Source organism: Alligator mississippiensis, chromosome 3, assembly GCF_030867095.1.
Source record: "Alligator mississippiensis isolate rAllMis1 chromosome 3, rAllMis1, whole genome shotgun sequence".
Lineage (NCBI taxonomy): Eukaryota > Metazoa > Chordata > Crocodylia > Alligatoridae > Alligator > Alligator mississippiensis.
The window spans coordinates 189,596,059-189,616,891 of record NC_081826.1 but is presented as its reverse complement, the minus strand read 5'-3'; the positions used below and the strand labels follow the sequence as shown (position 1 = coordinate 189,616,891).

General features: G+C 43.1%; 2 protein-coding genes across 4 annotated transcripts in view; one reads left to right on the top strand and one right to left on the bottom strand.

The window, feature by feature from the left end:
• JAK2 (Janus kinase 2) overlaps positions 1-9,159 on the top strand; it is a 158,915-nt gene extending 149,756 nt beyond the window's left edge. For all 3 annotated transcript variants that reach the window (XM_019478132.2, XM_006268891.4, XM_019478133.2), the window contains 2 exons: positions 2,081-2,194; positions 5,611-9,159. In XM_019478132.2, coding sequence (XP_019333677.1) covers positions 2,081-2,194; positions 5,611-5,718 — 222 coding nt within the window. In that variant the 3' untranslated portion in view covers positions 5,719-9,159. The remainder of the gene's footprint in view (positions 1-2,080; positions 2,195-5,610) is intronic.
• A 3,875-nt stretch (positions 9,160-13,034) lies between these two features.
• Positions 13,035-17,142, bottom strand: LOC102558179 (relaxin-3). Its single transcript, XM_059724756.1, has 2 exons — positions 16,911-17,142; positions 13,035-13,725 (listed from the first exon to the last, which is right to left on the bottom strand). Exons 1-2 carry the CDS (start codon positions 17,125-17,127, stop codon positions 13,361-13,363), a joined length of 582 nt encoding a protein of 193 aa, XP_059580739.1. The 5' UTR covers positions 17,128-17,142; the 3' UTR covers positions 13,035-13,360.
• Between the last annotated feature and the right edge of the window lie 3,691 nt (positions 17,143-20,833).

Here is a 20,833-nt window from a genome sequence, read left to right as displayed (position 1 = left end):
TGGTCCCCATTTTCAAGAAAGGGAGGAAGGAAGACCCAGGCACTATAGGCCAGTCAGTCTCACCTCCATCCTTGGCAAAGTCTTTGAAAAAATTATCAAAGCTCACATTTGCAAGAGCCCGGCAGGAAAAATTATGCTGATGGGAAACCAGCACGGGTTCATAGCAGGAAGATCATGCCTGACTAATTTAGTCTCTTTTTATGACCAGGTTACAAAACACCTGGACGCAGGAGTAGGGATTGACGTCGTTTACTTAGACTTCAGGAAGGTCTTCGATACGGTATCCCACCCCATACTGGTATACAAGTTAAGAGGCTGTGACTTGGATGACTGCACGGTCCGGTGGGTGGCGAATTGGCTAGAGGGTTGTACCCAGAGAGTTGTAGTGGATGGGTCGGTATTGACCTGGAAGGGCAGTGGGGTCCCGCAGGGCTCGGTCCTTGGGCTGATACTTTTCAATGTCTTCATCAGCGACTTGGACGAGGGAGTGAAGTGTACTCTGTCCAAGTTTGTGGATGACACAAAACTCTGGGGAGAAGTGGACACGCTGGAGGGCAGGGAACAACTGCAAGCAGACCTGGACAGGTTGGACATATGGGCAGAAAACAACAGAATGCAGTTCAACAAGGAGAAATGCAAAGTGCTGCACCTAGGGAGGAAAAATGTCTTGCATACCTACTGCCTAGGAAATTACCTGCTTTGTGGCACGGAAGCGGAAAGGGATCTTGGGGTCCTAGTGGACTCCAAGATGAACATGAGTCGTCAGTGTGACGAAGTCATCAGAAAAGCTAATGGCACTTTATCGTGCATCAGCAGATGCATGACAAACAGAACTAAGGAGGTGATACTTCCCCTCTATCTGGCGCTGGTCAGACTGCAGCTGGAATACTGTGTGCAATTTTGGGTGCCGCACTTCAAGAGGGATGCGGATAACCTGGAGAGGGTCCAGAGAAGGGCCACTCATATGGTTAAGGGCTTGCAGACCAAGCCCTATGAGGAGAGACTAGGGCACCTGGACCTCTTCAGCCTCCGCAAGAGAAGGTTGAGAGGCGACCTTGTGGCTGCCTATAAGTTCATCACGGGGGCACAGAAGGGAATTGGTGAGGTTTTACTCACCAAGGCGCCCCTGGGTGTTACAAGAAATAATGGCCATAAGCTAGCAAAGAACAGATTTAGACTAGATATTAGGAAGAACTTCACAGTTAGAGTGGCCAAAGTCTGGAATGGGCTCCCAAGGGAGGTGGTGCTCTCCCCTACCCTGGGGGTCTTCAAGAGGAGGTTAGATAGGCATCTAGCTGGGGTCGTCTAGACCCAGCACTCTTTCCTGCCTTTGCAGGGGGTCGGACTTGATGATCTGTTGAGGTCCCTTCCGACCCTAACATCTATGAACCTATGATAACAAATAGCCATGTCTTTAGAAATCTTTTCCAATGGTAAGTATCTATTGGCACGATCCATATATGATATGGTTGTGCTTAAAACACAGGTTCAGACACCTCACCTTACCTAGTGCTCCCTGTTAGCCTGTATAACTGATCTCTCCCTGTTGTTATGTGTCAATTTTGTGTCATCTACACATATTATTAACAGTAGTTGTATATTTTCATTCTGATCATCAATAAACATTTTGGCAGCTGGCCGCCAATTGAGAGCTTGTTAGCCAATTGTTTTGACCTGCTGAGGTGCAAGGTAGCAGGTTATGCAAACATTAAAAGATTTAACTTTCTAATAATTGTTGTTTAACATGCTCTTCAGTTACAGATGGAATAGAAAGTATTTACTGTAATTGTCACTGTAAGATAGAAACATATTAACCTGTTGGTTTTTTTTTCCAAATACAAGACAGAAATATTTGTGAAACATCTCTGCCTTATCTGTTTTATGACTGAAACTCAGGAGCATTAAGGGCAATAAAAATAATTCTTCACACATTACAGAACCAAAGTCCTAATAAGCTCTGTGCTGTACACGCATACATATTGATCCAGTAGTAGACAGTGATGGTAAAATTAACAAAGCTTTTCCAATTTCAAAGTATGCTTTAACTTAGAAGTAAAAGAAACTTGGTTTTATGTTTCAGGAATTTATGCGCATGATTGGTAATGATAAACAGGGACAAATGATTGTATTCCATTTGATCGAGCTTTTGAAGAGTAATGGACGACTCCCAAGACCAGACGGGTGCCCTGATGAGGTACTACAGTGACTTTTTTTGTCTTAATGCTGATCAGTAAATAATAACTATAAATGATGTCATTTCTTCATGGTATATTGCAGCAATGTCCATTGTGTGGCCACATAGGCCCCTGCTACCTGTTACATATATTAATCAAGTGGTGAACCATGCAGTAAATTTAGGCTAGCCACACGTGCAAAGTAAGACCAGCCACAAGTACAAAGTAATTATCACACAATTAACTGGTTAATCGTACAATAAATTTAGAACCACCACATGTGCAAAATAATTATCATGCCATAAAAATGACTATATAGAAAGAGCCAACTAGCTATAAAGTTAGTGCTTGATAATGTGTAACAACTCTATAGCTGGTTTCTGTCCAGCTTGAATTTGAATGTGTAGGAGGGCCCACATTCAGAAGCAGCAGACGGTTGTGCTTTTACCATGTAGTAGTTAAAAGACCAAAGAGAGGTATTGTCAGATATATGGTCTTTCTGAATCTCTCTGGATAGGTTAGCTGCGATTCATTGCTACAGGTTCATACAGATTTCAACTCCGAACTGGAGAATGAATAAGCTTTGAGGAGTGTAGCAGATAGCTCTGCCTGTTAGTATGGCTGGCTGATAGTTTCACTTAAGACAGGGCTGTCCAACTGGCAGCCTATAGGCTGCATGCCCACAAGGGGTTAACTTGCAGTGGCCCAGACTACCACATAGCTGCTCCTTCCCCCATTGCTCCAGCTGTAGCAGCTGCTGGGGGCTCCAGGCTCCCTGACCCTCCTCCAGCTTCTGCTTCCTGCCCCTGTCCCAGGGACAGAGCAAGGCATCTTGGCACAGCCTTTGGCACCCATGCGGCACACTGTAGCAGAGAAACCTATAGCCAGGAAGCTGAAAGTGGGGCTGGTGCTCTCTTGCCTGTGCACAGGGGATGGGATGGGGGAGGGAGAAGGAAACACCTGCACATACAATGCGGCATGGTGGGGAGAAAGCATAGCTCAGTGAAGGCCTGTTGATCACACTAGTATGGTCTATGCAGGATCCAGGCCCTGCTGGTACAGCTCATGGGACATACAGTTCATGGCTGCCTAGAAGCTAGACAGCCCTCACTTCAGATATGTTAGTACAGCTTTCACACTGAAGAGTTAGTCTCAAAGACACGTGAGTTTCAGTTGTCCCTGTTACACTAACTTGACTGTAGTACATATACTCTGCTGTCATTGAATTTTTACAACATAAATGGCAATATATTTAGCTACATGTTTTAACCTGAAAAATAGGAATAAATAAGACTTATGTGCACAGTGTCCTAGTTAATAATGATGGTGACATCTTAAAGTTTGCATTTTCCTGATATATGTGACTTTGCTTGTCCAGATTTCATATTGCAGATGTTCCTTGCATCTAATTCTGAGATTTAAATTACCTGCCTTCACTATTTCCATTTGTTTCTTCATCTGCTGGCAAGCTTAAGAATGCACATACTGAAATGCCAGTGCTGGTCCTATGCAAAGATTTACACACTGTATGTACATGAGTTGCCCCATGTGGAACTCTTTGCATGTGCTTAATTTTATACACAAGCATGTAGAGGGTTATAGCATTGTAAGCATATATGAGATGTTCACAAGTAGCTTCTGGATTTGTACTCTCACGTTGGGTCTATAACCAGTTATGTGTGCATGAAACCCCTTCATTTAAACACTCTATATCAGGGGTGTTGAGCAAACTTGGCCCCAGAGCCAGATGAGTGGCATGAGGCTGGCCCACAGGCTGGATGGACAGTGCAGGGCCAGCCTCGCTGGCTGGATTAACACAGACCCTCCTCCCCCCTCACATGCTGAACCCAGTGCCAGTGCTGCTTGCTCCAGCTAGACCAGGACTGCATCACATGGTGCCCATTCTGGCCAAATTAGGATGTGAGCCTGCCGCAACTGGTCTGGGGTGGACACTGCATGCAGCACAGGTCCTGGACTGGCTGGAGCAGATGCTGAGTCCAACATGCAGGGGGAACCACAGAGGCCTTCCCCACACCCCCTTGCCAGTGCGTTACAACGCTATATATGGTGCCAATTCTAGGACCTGTGCTGTACCTGGCGCCCATCCCAGACCAGCTACCATATGCCTTACAGTGACAAAAAGGCTCTGTGGAACCTGGATCTAGCATGCCCAGGGGGAAGGGAGGTCTGGACTGGCCCCATGCAGGGGTAGATGATATGACTCCACAGCACTGGGGTAGATGATGCGACTCCACAGGCCATGTGTTGACACCCCTGCTCTAAATGAGCATGTATTCTCCTAAATAATTTAGAAATGTTCTTCTTGTGTAAATATTTTTTCTTGCTTCTATATGGGTTTGTTTTTTTTAAATCTGCATGGTTTGAAAAACCACAGGGTGGTTTGTACCATGAGTCTATTTCTTTGGGCCTTATGGGGAAGTGGGGAACTAGTATTTGCAACAGAATATTTTTTTAATTTCTCAAAATAATAATGGGGAGATTTCAGGCTGCCCCTTTATGTAATCTACGTAAAGACCCAACTGGTTCTTCAGCATGAGAAGCTGTGGTTTTCTCCCATTTTTGAGCTCTGATGGAACACAAGTTATTAGTCCATAACTTCTTACCAGTCTATTTTTATTGGCTGCTCTGAGCATCAATTTAATGTAATTTTGGAACTAATGTAATTGTTTTGGAGAGAGGAAGACTGTTGTTCAAGTGGATGGTATTTCTGTGGGTTTTTGTTTTTTAACCTGGTACTTGAAAGTTGGCCAGAGGCTTAAAATATTAATAATGGTCCAGGTAAAGTTAGATTAGTGACCATGGTGCAGATGAGGAAGTTGTAGATCTGCAAGTTACCCTGCGAGTTTCTTCGTCACATATTGGAGGATCAAAGAGAGGGGGGATATGTGCACATTCACTCCAAGTGCACATTCACTAGAACCATAATTAACCTTTGCATACTGAGGTGCACCAAAACATTTCAGACTCAGTAAATTGACTATAAGCAGATTACAGTCTATCTTTATGAATGTATTAGATATTTGAAGTGTTATACCAGTCAGGATAGAGCCTAATTTAGAAATTCTCCCTCAGTAAAACTGGGCACTGTCAGTCTTATAAAGCTACCACCCTTGACATCTTTTTAAGCATTCCCTTTTTATAACATTTGTCAAATAGCAAGGAGGTCTTCACCCAACCTGAAAGACTTGCTGTTTTAACAAGTCCCTTGATAGAGCAGAGCTAAGAACAGGTAGGTGTCACTTGCACCCTAACTTAACCAAAGAAAGCAGTTAATGAGGTGATAGCTTAGAAGCTGAAGGTGCACCCTTTAGCTCTCCGGTCCCCTGCTGACTCAGAAACACTTCAGTCCAGCTCAAAGCGTGTAACTAGCTGAAGTTCCTATTTATGTAATACCAATGTCTTATCTCTTCCTCAGATATATGCCATCATGAGAGAATGCTGGAACAACTATGTAAACCAGCGTCCCTCGTTTAGGGACCTTGCCCTGCGAGTGGATCATATAAGGGACAACATGGGTGGATGAGAGAATTTCCATTCGTTCAGCAGACATGTTGAAACACAGAACAAAACTTTGTTCTTTGGTTTGCTGTGGATTATTGACACATTCACACACATCCATCCATCTTTGGTCTGAGCAAAATCTGTGTGAAAGTATCCTGCCAGAATCTGCAAACTGAGGAATTCTGTTCATTTTCTTCATCAGATTACATTTTCTACTATGAGAAGACACCAATGAAAAACTTTAATAGAAAGGGGACTTATTTTTGTAAACAAAACAGCATACCTATTATGTGATCGTTCAGCATCACCATTATTTGCCTTACTTGGCAATGCAAAAAAAAAAATTACTTACCAATATGGTGAGGATTTTAGAAATGAGAAGACCGAATGCATTTCCTGGCAGACAGACGTACACAGAATATATATTTTTGTCTTTTCACACTGAATGTATAGCATCTTGTCATCCTGTTTAGTGTATTGCACAAGGGCTTGTATCTCATAATTTGTTGCTGTCATTGCAGGAATAGCTTTACTAGAGAACAAATTGAAGGTGGTTAGATAACTAAGAAGCTTCTAATGTGCCTGTTTGAGCCCTTTATTGTTCAGCAATATACGTAAAGGTATTCATCAGGTAGTTTGTATGATGTACTGTAAATATTTTAAGGGAAAGGGAACAAATATTTAGATTTGGGCAGCCTGCAACCCTCCTCCACCTGAAAATGACATTTTGTAATGAACTCGTGAAAATTTAGCACAGCTTATTTTTCTCTTTTCCCTCCGGTGCCTATTGTGGAAGTGTTGGGTTCCCTCCCTGTTTTATGAAGGTACAGACAGCAACTAGAACTGAAGCTGCCTCCAATAAAGCAGTGACTTCTGTTTACCATTTCTTAGAATAAGGATGCTAAATATATAGTTAACCCTTTTACATGCTGCTTTTTCCCCTTTCCATCTGTATAACCTCCAGGGAGTGATAGGTTTAACTCTAAATAGGAGTTTTGCCTTGGGGTTGAACTAAAGATAGAAAGCACCCTCCACAACCCCTTTCCCCAATCCAAAGAAAAGGGTTTACAATAAAACTCCTTGCATGGCCAGCCATCATCTTGCCAGGACTATTTTCTGATGAAGCTACACCATCCCATCTCATATTTTCTGCTGATGGTAAAACCCAGGGAAGTGGGGTTAGGCAGAAAATCCCAACAAGACTCCACAGTCAGTCAAGTGGCCAGGGCTATCCGGACACAGGGGTGCCTGTTGCCTGTGTGCAAGGTGTGTGTCTGACAGCCTGAGCTTATTAAAGATCTCTGCAGGAAAGGTAATACAACTCCAGGCTGAAATACCCTGAGTATTGAGTGTCCCAATGTGTAAAGATCAGGGGGAATAAGTGCTGTTGTCTCTAGGTGTAAATCAGACTGATGTTTCAGAACTTAAGCCATATGATTCTACTTGCTCTCATAAAATAGAGTACTTTGTACCTTGTTTGAATCTCTTTGTTTGGCTAGTTCACCCTACATTTTTGATGAGAGAAGCTTGTTTTAGGGGCCTTGTAATTCAGCAAAGTGCTTTTGCATCCAAGTAGAATATTCATTTTAAAATGAATCGGCAGTGAGTGAATGAAACAGCAATTATTCATAAACATGTAAGGTGCACAGTAGTGATGTCATAATGTACATTTAATAGGAATATTTTAAAATTTACCTCAGTTTTAAAAATGCTTACCCAGTGTTCAGTTTAAAACAGTGCCAGTATGAGCAAGCTCCATACCACTTGGGAATTCTTTCCTTGATCCTTACTCAGGCAAAACTCACCTTAACTTACTGGAGAGAGGTTTTGTCAGAGTAAGAGGTCAGCATAAGTTCCTCTATTCTGAATATTGGATCTGATAGTAATTTATATCTGTTGTCAAAAAGTTTGAAACACTTGCATTTTTAAAAAGTAACTTTAAGTTGCAAATAACTTTAAAGTTCTTTGTCCAAAGCAATGCTTCTTATTGCATTTCTGTACATTGCTTTGGAGTCTGTTTCAAAATGAGCTTGTGGAAAGAGATGTCTTTGCATTTGTAGAGTCATAACTTGGTGTATTGTTTTTTGTAACAAAACAAAATAGAGCTTTACAAGCATTAATACAGCATTATAGCTGGGAAAACATACAGAAACAAATCGAAAAATGCAGTGTATAACACTCGGTAACAAATAGGTTTCCAAGAAATACTAGATGGAATATAATTTATGTAAAATTTAAAAAAACCTCAGGGAAGTTTGTGTAATGCAATGAAGAGATCTTCCATTCTGCTATATTTTTCAAGAGAATAAGACATCCTGTTTGTTCTACTATAGTCTGATTTAATTTCATACACTTTGATTTAATAACTGTAGTGTTAGAATATAAAAGGATGAAGATTTTTGAAGTTCTGTATTATTTTATTAGATGCTTTTTAAAAGATGTTTTTGTTTGTTGTTTGTTTTCTTGTTTTTTTTGTAATGTTCCATCATTTTTTAGACAATGCTTTAACTTTACGAAGCAGTCAAATTTTGTTCTCTCTATTGGACAGGGACAAAATAACCCATTATAACAACTCTCTGTAAGGCATGAATATGGCATGTTGAGCATCCCCAGCTCAATAAATAGGAGCAAGCGGTGCTTAGCAACTCCAAGAGTTGTACAGATCTTGTAAGATTTTCAGTTCTGTGGTATATATGTTTAGTTCTATGTATGGACAAAAATCACACGTTTTTCAAATAACTATTTGGTTGTTTTTCAAGACGATACACACGTAGTGACTTTGCTAGACTTAATGCCAAATGTAGTAAACTTTTGAAATTAATGCACTTCAGAATTAAGTTCTTATGAGAGTTACAGTAGCTCTGTATATACTGTGGTATTTTTTTACATTAGTCTTTGAATTAACAGATAAGTCATAATGATTTTAAAGTTGGTATTCACTTTTTGTCACATTTTCTTGTTATTTATATGCTACCAAAATGCTGTGATTTGTTGTGAAAAATTCTGTGTCCTACAAATACATGACTGCTGCTATAAAGTAAAGTGACGTTTATTACAGCTACTGCTTCAGATTTTTTATTAAAGAAAATAATTTTACTATAAAGGAATTGTTTATCGTTCAAAGTCTTTACAAACAAATGTTTTTTATTTCCTAATGTAATACTGGTCTGTGGTCCACTAGTTGTGAATATGTTGAGCTTCAAAATCATTCTTAAATGTATTCCACAAAGTTGCAACAGTCATGTAATAAACAAGAGGAAAGAGTTTTCAGACAGCTATAACCTAACCTGAAAGGAAGAAAACTAGCAGCTTGTAAGAGCTTGGACAAATCACAGTATCTAAGAAACGCTTCCATAGTTTTCAGATACTAATTACTGTATAGCCCTATGAATATAACTGTACCAACATATTTCAAAAATATTAAAATTATTTTTAAAAATAAAAGTTTCTTCTAATTTTTGGATATAGTTGAACAGTCATTCCTCACCAGCCACTCTGATAGCAGTAGGGGAAGATGGGAGCTACTGGTAACAATTAACAAGGGCCTGGCTTTTAGGCAGGCTGGAATCTGCATGTGCACAGAAAAGAGTTAACCTGAGAGCAGGATTCAGACACCTCAGCCATGCGTTTGTTGTTAGATAATAAATTACTAAAAGCTGTAGGGACTTGAACCTGAGATTGTCTGACAGTTGTTAAGAACTGAACATGGCAAACTATTTGACATGCTTACCAACTTATATCTGCTGACCTCCAGTTTTATATCCCGTTTTGGTGGCAGGCCGTGAGAGAGCTGTCTACAAAAGTGAATTGTAAGCAAACTGACTGATGAGAGGCAGCAGTATTTAACTAAAAATGTATCAATAAAAAGGACTTTTCAACCTGCGGAGTTCTGATTTGTTTCATAGTTGGTAGGGTCGGAAGGGACCTGAGCAGGTCATCAAGTCCGACCCCCTGCCATGGCAGGAAAGAATGCTGGGGTCAAATGACCCTGGCAAGGTGTATTGTGTATTCTGTGACCCTTAGTGTAAGAGATAATTTACTTTTGAATTCCAAATAAGAAAATGAAGCTACGTGTAGACATTGGTTATCTGAGTTTTGTGTGTGTGTCCACTCACAGCTGGCTTGCAGACAGCTGTTTTTAAAAGTGTAAAGAACGGGTACCTCAAAGCTTTTCTTTTTACTTATAACCTTTACTTTGAGTTGAAAGACTTGTGTTCTCCTACAGTTGGAAAATATAGTGCAGTATTTCTATATTAACTATGCAATTGACCAGCAAAGAATTTGCTTAATAGAATACTCTTAAGATGAAGGGAAACAGATCTGATACCTTAAGGTTCACTCAAGGATTGAGCTCGTTTAATAAAATGACCTTAGTCATATTCTTGAAATAATTGGGTACGCCATGCAAACATTTCCATTTTATACAGTGTTTTACTTCAATGAAGTATATTTATTGGTACTTGTCATGGCTAGTTTACTTTTACCTTTAGCTTGCACAAGAAGAGCTATGATAAGGGATGAAAAGCAGATTTGCAGCAGTCTTACCTTGTGACAAGACCAAAAGTAAAGAGTTGATATATTAGATTAAAGATGAAGTGCATGCCGTAGTTTTCAACATACTTCAGTGATATATGTTGTTTATACATTGCTGTGCTGTAACAGTGTACTCAACGTTAAAACCCTGGCCAAACTTTCCAGAACCCTCTCCTACTCTTATGTGAGCACAAAAATACAAACCCTAATTAAGTCTCAAACTATGACTAATGTAGATATGATAACTGTACTAGGGCAGTATGTTAGCCAGCCTGGGAAGCTCCAGACAATGGCTAAACAATAGCAAAAATAAGAGTATGGACAAAAACTGAGTTGAGAGGTAGCGGTATAACACGTGAATGTGTTTTGCTGAGGGCTGAGCTAACACTTGGTAAGATCAGGCACCAGACAGACATTAAGTTCTTGCCTTTTTAACCCACTGTACTTGGTTTTTTCTGTCCAAAACCTACGGTTCCCTCTTAAGGCAAGTGATCCCTTCCATAGGCCACCAAGAAACTAGTCTAGACTGGTTCTCGTGAAGACAGAATGGTTTTAAATACATCTCTAGCCCTTTTTGTACCTAATAACTTATTGGCTTTATCAAGGTTAGCTACTGAAACACAGCCTTGGAACAGACTAAATCCAAAGGAAAAGTAGGAAGAAATTTGTTGAGAAAATGTCTCTTGAACTTTCATACGCACCTTAGCCTATGTCACGTGCTATGCATTTTACTGCTATACTAAATAAAGTCCACTTGAGTTATCTGAACAGCCTTCTAGATTTCTTCCTCAAAAAAAGAGAGCAGGTGTGAATTTGGTGAGGTGTCTATTAATCAGTTATCTGGCTGACTAGTAATCAATTACCTCCAAGCAAACTAGTTTCTTCTTTGGTGCTTAAGATGAACAATTTAACATTAGAACACAGTTTATGTTTTCATTGTACCTGTAATAATTGGAGCTAAATATGAAAAATCTAATAGCTTGGTCTAAAACCTGGACTCACCACTTGAAATTCACCTTCACACACCGAGATGCAGAAGCTGCTTAGAGAGAAAGTATCTCACCTGCATAACTCTGAGGTTAGTGCACATCCATGTGCGGTAATTCTAGATTTTTTTTTTTTCCAAACAAGCAGTCAGATACAATATGCACAACTTCCTCAGATTTTCACTTTACAAATTTAGCTGTGTCTGACAAGAAGTCTAGTGTACACACAGCAATTTCTAGCACATCTGTGCAATCAGGCCATATTGGTCAAAAGAATTTAAAGGTCAGTCTTAACAAGGGCTATTCCCACACCCAATTTCAACTTTACCAGGGTGACTTTGTAGGGATGTCACTTCCTCAACCCCTTGCTCCCAACTGAGATTAAATGAGGCATTTCATTTAAAGCTCCCTCTTCACCTTAACATATGATGGACAGTTAAAGGAAGCTTTTCAAATAGCTGAATGGCCTGAAGCAGGGTTTATGAGGGAAACAAACATGCACTTTGACATTGCAGATTGTAGTGGAAGCTATACTGGGTCATTCAGTTACCTTTCCCCAAACAGAAAAAGTATATGCAAGTAAGAAAAATGTTTTACTCTAAATGCTATACTTCCTATCCCTAGGAAGTGATGTTATGAAAACAAGTGTGATAATAGGGAACACAACTTGGCTTAATAACCAAGGAGGTCCCTTCCAGCTTCTTTTCCCATCCCATGCTGCAATACTATGGACCTTCTGTGGTCTTAGAAAAAAAGTGTTAGGATAATTATCAAAATATGTAGGAGACGCAATCTTGATTTCATGAAGCATTAGTTCAAATGAAAGCAAGATGGAAGACTGCCTGAAAAACCGCAAGACAAAAGACAAAATCTTCAATCCATTTAAGTACAATGGTATAGCAATAGGTGTTAAAGTTTTGGCCTTTAGTGATAACTGCTTATGATCCTCTAAACATAACTGGAAGTATATCATTGTAAACCTCAGATTGTAAGTAGTACTTAATGAGGTATTCATTGTAAACGCTCATAAGGACACAGTTCAGAGGGACCTGAAGTGATTACAAATGTTCGTAGGAAATAAAAGAACAACCAATGGAAAGCAAAAAAAAAAAAAAAATCCAGAAGCCACAAACATTAACAGCAGAAGGTAAATAAAACAGTAGTTAGTAATTCAACAGTATGTCTCAAGGAGTGCACAGAGCAAAGTACTTCAGTACTCTGGAAAAGTGAGCAAAACGCAAGATGTTCACAAGTAAAGTTTAAAAGGATAAAAGGTTAAGAGTACTAGCCATCCAAGCTTAGTGAAACAATAACTGAAAAAGGGTGGGGGAACAAGGTAAGCCTATAGTACTTGAGATAATTATGCAGGACAGCACAGACATATCCAAGTAATAGGAAGTGATCAATAGAAAGTTTTAATATTTTATAATACGTAGATTTCTGAGAGAAAAATGTGATAAAGAACTCTTGCAAGTGGAGAGAAATAGAAGGCAGGATAGATGTGCTCCTTATAATCTAACCAAAGTGCATGTGTATATATACAGGTGTGTAGATAAATATATATGTAGCACAAGCTAAGCTTTCATATGCTGAAGCTCACTTCATCAGATGTGCAAAATTTATATTATTGTGTAATAACAAAGCAACTATTAAGTTCTATAGTTCTCTATTAAGTGGTGCAACAGCCAACTTGGTATTCACTTGATCTCCAATTTATAAAAGATCTTTTTGGGTCAAAATTGAACCAAGTTTCAGTTTGTTAAAGGATGCTCTTGATATTGTTTCCAATGACAGGGGAAAAACAACTCTGTAATATTCATAGAATGTAATATACTTTTAATTACCATGGATTTTTCTCCCTAGAGTGTTACAAATATGAGGTGGGAAATTTTAACATAAAGAACAAACATTCAAATTAGTAACAGTTTAGCAGAAATTTAGATTAAAAGGTTACTGCAACAATACAAAGTCACTAACATTTAGGTTTGAGGGTTTTTTTTAGTAAAATCAACAACCAGTCACAGACAAAATGAAATACCAAATGCATGATTATTTTTCTCTCTACGCGCAGCACTCAATCAAGTATAACTGCAACTAACATTGAGTCCATATGTCTAAAGTAAATGCAGAAGTACCATTTTAGTTTCAGCATAGTGTACTAATTTCCATTTTAGTACAGCCCCATTTACAGCACATTCCTGCCACCCCCATAGATAAGTCCCGTTTCTTTCTGGGATACTTAGCCCAAGGAGAACTGTTCGATCCCATGGGACTGGCAATTCCTGTTCCACCTTTGTTCTTCTGGGCAGCATCTTCAACCTGACGGACATATTCTTTGAAGTCATCTGATGTGGGTACGTATTCATTATAATCGTACAAATTAAACAAATCCTTCCCTGCCTGTTGTTCAAGTGGTAGGCTCTCTCTCTGCAGCTGCTCCAGATCTGGAACAAAGACTGACTGCAACTTTAAGTTTTCTGGTTCTCTGTTATTTGTGGTTTGAGTAGAATCTGTTTAAAAAAAAGTTATTTCATATAAGTATATAGCATTACAAGGAGCAGATGGCCTTAGAAATAACACAAATAATCAATTAACAATAAGCAAAGAATTATGATTGCAACACAAGTCGAACAACTCAAATTCTACTATCCTTGCTGGCAAGTTTTTTGGAGCAGGATGGGTGGCATTGTTTAATCGTGCACATAGTGAGCACATCTACATGAGACGTTTACTGTGCAGTTGACTAATTAGGCGTGCAGTAAGCATCTCGGCATCTATATGTGCACCCTTATTAGGCTGGAGTAAACTGACAATGTATTCCACAGCAGCATAGTACTTATAAGTACAAGTACTATCCCGCTGTGGAGTAAAAAACGCAAAAGCATGCGTATAGATGCTGGAGGTGCTGGCTGGGCCGTGAGGGTGCTTCAGTGTGGGTGGGGGCTGCCTGCCAACTAACTCCACACTGAAGCTTCCTCTTGCCCCAGCCATCCCCTCCACAGCACACTGAGCTGGGCAGAGCAGCCCTGGGGTGGCAGGTTGACCCCTGAGGATCAGCCTGCCAACTGGGGCTGCTCTGACCTAGCTCCACATGCTGTGCTTGAATAAACTCTGGAGCTTATTGCTCAGAAGTTAATTGTGCCCAGAAGTAATAAACTCTGGGGTTTATTCATATGCAGTAAAAGCACATGTAGACACACCCAGTGTATCATAACTAAAACAGCTACAGTTCCACAGCTACTGGACAGCCTCTCCTCCCCGAGCCCCAGCTTACACTCCCTCTTAAGTAAAAAGTAAAAAAATCTGTGTTTTTCATCCATCTTTGCAATGCTGAGATGCAAGCGATCTCTGGAGCTTGACCAGCTTATAGAACTTGACAGCCCAGAGCTGTGCTTTTAAACCATCAAAAAAGGCTCAGTTCCTGGATCATCTAATGGGTAAGAGCTTGTTGCAAGAAAACAGTTGTGATGCCAATACAATGCTTTGGTATCCCTCCCCAAAAAACATCATTCCTTAAGTTTACAAGAACCTGTTGCAGGAGGTGGTGTTTTCTAAAACCTCTAGTTGGACTATTTAAGCGGCCTCAGCATTGCTTACGCCCTAATGTTAGCAAAGACTGCAACACTGCACCTTCAGCAGTTGCTCCAAATCCATTCCCTGACAGCACTGTCTTACTTAAAATTATTCAAGATGTTTCATCTAAACTATTCTGCAGTGGGGAAAAAGGTCTTTCTGAGACCCAGAATACACTGGTACAATGATGACTCTAAGGTGCGGGGATGTCAGAATGGCTCTTGTATACAGTGTTATGGAGAAAAATTAATCTTGGAATTGTCAACCTGTTTTGCAAACTATTCAGTTTTATGAGCGTCCCTCTTATTTTTTTTTTTGGCTCTTGTCTGTCTCTCTTCCCTTCTGTTCTGAAAATGAGGAGGGCTAGCATCTTACCCACGAAGTCTACAAATAACGATAAGTTGGGAAGTTCTCTGGATGGCCAAAGGGATTAATCAAGATAAAATCATTTCATGCATTCCTTGCCAGTATGTAAAACTCTCCTCACTTAATGTAAGCATATGCTTGTGTGATAGCACAAGCACCAACTGGCTTTGAAAATGCCATGTACAAATGAACAAGGCAAGGATTTTGTTTTGGTGATACCTTTCACTGGACCAGTCCTGTCTATGACAGAAATACTTGGGCTGGTTTCATTTCTGCCCTTGAGCCCTCACAATTTTCTTAATTAGAATTTCAGCAAAATCAGCCCATCCATTTGAACTAGAAATAGGATGATATTTTTCCAAAAAAAAGTTAAGATGCTTCTTCGCCTTCAAATGAACAGAATCATTTTGAAACTTTCACGCCAGGTTCTTTGTTCTCTAAAAGCAGAATTCCTTAATTCTTATTTAACCCAGCATGTACTTTATTACCTCTCCAGCCCCACAAACAACTAAAAAAATCAGAGGGTGAAAAGCTGCACTTCCACTGGGCTGAGAAGTCTGTGCCTCTTAGGAGCACAGAATTTCAAGAGTCATTTAATACCTTGCTTATACTATTATATATTATTTATCTGTGCTGGCACTTACTTTGGAGGCCGCTAGTTTGTCTTCAACTATTGGAGCCTTCCAAGCTGTCAAGAGTGGTCTCTTAATTAGACCACTTGTTAAAGCCTCAGAGCTTTCTGAAAATCCCTTAGTGCTTCAATTAACTTTTAAAAATTAAGACAGGCTCTCACTCAGTAATCATGAAATTCTGTCTAGAAGAGGTCGCTTGCATATGAACACTTAAGTCTCTTATAACTGTCATACTGATGGGCAAAGGGATTAATGGAGGATTACCAGTCAGACTGACAGTTATAGGGATAGAAACCTCATATAACTGAAGTCTAACAACAGTTATAGGGACTGAAGTCTCTTATAGTTATGACCATCCTACTGGCACTTACAGGGGCAGACCAGGCTCTCTGGACGGATCTTAATTTCATTCAGATTCTCATGGAAGGGCACTCTGTTCTCATGCTGCCAGTCCAGAGCAAAGGCCGGCCCCAGACTAGCACCTAACTTCTTTTTAAGTAAGAAAAAAGCCGTAGCATGAATGCTGATGCCCGGCTCTGTGAAAGAGAGGCAAAGGGAACAGTCAGGTCAGGAGAGCTTGAACTATTAAAAAAAAAAAAAAAAAGCCAAACCCTTAGAGGTGCAGATTCTCCCCGAGCCCCAGCAGGTGTCCCCTAAAACCTCACACAGACTGCTTCAGTTCCTGCAGGATTATATCTCAGAGCAAGAATGAGATAAGTGACAGAGGAGTGCGTCCCACAGGTCCATGTCGGAGCCCCCCCGGCCTCAGAAAGGAGGCGAGGGGCCAGGGTGGCTGCGGGGAGCTGCGCGCTCGCGGCTGCTACAAGTGCGCAGGCCTCCTCGCACAGCGCAGGAAACACAGCGGTGCCAGCGGGCAGAGGGAAGGTGCTGCCAGGGGCTCAGCCTTTGACTCTGGAGGTGCCCCTGCACGGCCTGGGGCGCTGCCCTGGCACTCGAGGCGTTCCCCAGGGAAGCAGCCTCGAGGTGCCTTCCCCACAGCCTCCAGACATCCCGCACAGCCTGGAGGCTCCGCTCGCCCTGCCGCAGGAGAAGCGGCGGGCGCGGGCAGGGCCGGCGGCCGTGCCCGGGCAGCGGCTCCCCGGCCGGGCGCCCCGCGCACTCACCGGGTCCGGGCAGCGGCGCGGCGCCCTGCAGCGACAGCCTCTTCCAGCGGGAGCCGCCGCACGTGAAGATGACGGCTCGGATGAACTCGCGGCCGCACAGCTTCACGCCGTAGTCGCCCGCGCCCGCCGCCGCGCCGCCCCCAGCCCCCAGCCCCGCCGCGCACAGCAGCGCCGCGCACACCAGCCGCAGTCGCAGCCTCCCCGCTGCCACTGCCATCCTCCGCCCGGCTCCAGCCCCTGCCTCGACCCCGGCCCCGCCGCTTTCCCGCCCTTTTTATACAGCCCCGCGCCTCAGGGGGCTGCGCCGCCCCCGCCCCGCCCCGCCCCGCCCCGCCAGTTTGGAGTCGCAGCTCTCAGTGTGGCAGCGTCTCGGTCCGCCTTTAGCTCTAACTTTAAGGCTTCAGTGCTGCAACCGCTGCTCTGCAAGCAGCCCCTTGATTAAAGGGTTTAGATCAGTGGTGGCTGATCGAGACTCTCAGCCCCGGCCCGCCCGGCACCACACGTACCCTGTGTGCTCCATCCTGGTGCCAGGCGCTCAAAATGTACCGGGGCTTGGGTCTGATACACCGCTCTGGTGTAAGGACAGAGGCAGGCCAGGGTCTTTGGATAGATGCGATCTCTTTTCTTAGACCACCTGAGGAGTTGGAAGAAAGTTCTTTGCAAACAACTTTCTTCCAGCTATTCAGCTGGTCTAAAGAAAGATAAATCTAATAAAACATTATCCTAAAAGATAAAGCCACTCAGTCAGTCTAATAAACACTCTCACATGAATACTGTGTCCAGCTGCCGTGTGACTGGGAAAAAGGTCTCTGCAAAGAACTTTTTTTCCAGCTGCTTCGTTGGTTTAATAAAAGATGTCACATCCACCCGAAGAGCCTTGCCTGCCAAAATGCCCCATCTTTTTTCAGGCAGCTCATTGATGCCGCATAGGCAAAGCCCAAGTCACTCTCGGGGCGTCTTAACTGACTTCTGGGTTTGCTGCCAGCGCTTTCCCATGCCTGCTGGCCTCAAAATAAAACAAGGTTTCAGCTTTGATGGCCTGGTTCTCACTCACTGGCAAGTTACGCTGAGCAGTATAAAGTGAAGAAGAAGAAGATGACAACGACTTAGTTTCATATTTTTCAGTGTAGGATCAGGGCTGGATTAAGGCACAGGCAAACAAGGCACATGCTTAACTAGGGCCTTAAGTGAGGAAGGGGGCCAGTTGTGCTCATTGTACACATTATAATTATTGAGTGAAAAAAGTAATATAACTATACAGTATTAAGTAGGGGCTCATGAGTTTGTTTTCCTAGGGCCCACTAAAGGGTTAATTTGGCCCTGTGTATGATAGTTTTTCAGCAAATACTGTCATTTTGAGCTTCCAACACAATCATTTCAAATTTAAGACCAGGCAATGCTGCTCAGCTCACTCAGCAGCTCTGCCCCCAGTTGCCAGCCACTGCCATGAGGGAGCCTGGCTGGAGACAGCTTCAGTCCCTCCACTCACCCCTTTTGCTGGCTACTTTTGGGAGGAGTTCCCCCATTCCCCACCATACACACCCTGCCCCCCAATCTCAGCTCATCGCCCCTAGGCTGTCATTGCCTCCCCCACAATCCCTCCACTGGGGGATGATGTCCCCCCTGCTCAGGATGCTGGCCCTTGCCCAGCCTGTTCTGAGGTGCCCAGTGCTCCTCAAACCAGGTACAGGGGAGCCCAGGTGCCTGACTCAAGGCTCTGGATTACACCTGGGGGAGTGATGGGGGAAGGACACTTGAAAGTTTGTAGTTACAGCTCTCAATGTACCAGCATCTTGGTCCACTTTTAGCTCTAACTTTAAGGCTTCAGTGTTGCAACTGGTGCCAAGCAAGCAGCCCCTTGATTAAAGAGCCTTGATCACTGGTGGCCAACCATTTTTTGGCAGGCAGGCATGGCACAAGTTAAACCCCCCTCTCTGAGTGTCAGGCAGATCCAGAGGAATATCTGATAGAGGTTGTGCCCTGGGATGCCAAAATGGAGGTAGAGAGGGCTGGAGTCACCAGGCAATCAGAGCAGAGCAGGGGCAGGATGCTGTTACAAGAGTGGTGTCACCACCAAAAGCCAAGCTAACCTTTCCCTGGTTCCACAGTTGCCACTGTTTTATATGGTGAGCAAGGATCTGAAGTCCTGAATTAGGTGGCAGCTTGAGAGCTGGGGAAGGGTTAACCTGGCTCTTAGTGCTGACAACTGATACCTCTTGCAGCAAGGGAAGTTTAAGTTAGATATTAGGGGAAACTTTCTCATGAGGAGCACAGTAAAGCACTGGAACAGGCTACCCAGAGAGGTTGTGGAGTCTCCAGCCTTGGAGGTTTTAAAGACCCAGCTACGTAAAGCCTTGGCTGGAATGAAACCAGTAGGGGTGGTCCTGTTTTGAGCAGGGGGTTGGACTATGTGACCTCCTGAGGTCCTTCCAATCCTAATTTTCTGATTCTCTCCCAGCAGTCTTAACCCCCGCCTCCCTTCTGCTCTACTTGTCCCAGAGGCTGGAGTCCTCCACCTCCATTCTGGCACCACCCATTACTGCGTGCTCCAGGCTCTCATGCTATACATAGCAGCGGCCCGGGCCACTTGTGGCAGGTGTGCTGCAGGTTGGCCATCCCCTGGTCTAGATAAATCTCATACAAATGATGAGGGAGTGAGGGAAGAGATTTCAAGAAGCCTTCCCGATTTCACTGGGTCCTGCACCAATCTTGGGTGATTGTGAATGCAGAAGGAAATGCATTCAGCACCCCAAATGGACATGTGCTTTGCTAGGCAATATTTTTGTTGAGTTAGCTAGAGTTCTGCTTTGACACTTACTAAAGCCTGCCTCTGCACCTCAATCCTTAGTAGTGCTCTGTATTGGCTAGCCACATTAATAACCACTGAAGACTATGCCAGCAGCCAGTGAATGAATGTTCTAACAGTAGTAAAGGCAATTTGTAAATATAAGGATTACAACAGGCTGAGTTGAAAATTATTTATCAAGGGGAGGAGCTGGACCGGGAATTTTCGGGCCAGCTTGCAGAGGCACTTAAGGCAAGGGGTGTAGTTGTCATGAGTGATCTAAATTACCCGGACATCTGGTGGGAGGAGCAGTCAGCCAGGTCAGACCATTCCAGGAGGTTCCTGGGCAAGATACAGGACCTCCACTTAACCCAGGAGGTGCACAATCCCACCAGTGGAAATGCCCTGTTGGACCTGGTCCTGGCCACAGGCGATGATCTGGTAAGGGGGCTCCAGGTCCTTGACCACTTGGGTGATAGTGATCATCGCTTGCTGGAATTCATCATCCAGCACAGGGTGTCAAGGGCCTGCAGCAAGGTGGTAGCCCTAGACTTCAAGAGGGCCGACTTCAACGAGTTGAGGAGATTGGTGGGAGAGGTGCTGGGGTTCTCGAGGGCGGAACTCAGCGCCCAAGTTGAGTGGTTGTTCCTTAAGGAGACGATACTCAGGGCCCAAGGGGTGATGATCCCAACAAGAAGCAAGGGGGGCAAAAGTGCCCAAAGGCCTTCCTGGCTCACCAAGGACATCTGGGAATGCCTGGTTGCCAAAAAGGCGGTGTACACCCGGTGGAGGGGGGGGGGGGGGCGCTATCTCCAAAGAAGAGTATACCTCCATTGCTCAGGCCTGTAGTGGGGCTGTTAGGAAAGCTAAGGCGGACATAGAGCTAGGACTAGTGTCCAAGATCAAAGATAATAAAAAGTCCTTTTTCAAATATATAGGGAGGATGGAGAAGGCACCGGGAAATGTGGGGCCCCTGCAAGATGCGCTAGGCAATCTGGTGGTTGTGCCAGAGGAGGAGGCAGACCTCTTTAACAAATTCTTCACCTCCGTTTTCTTGTGCAGGGACCAGGACTCCCCCACCGTGTTTCAAGACGGACTTGAGGGGAATTCCTCAAGACCTAAGGTTGAGGAGGACCAG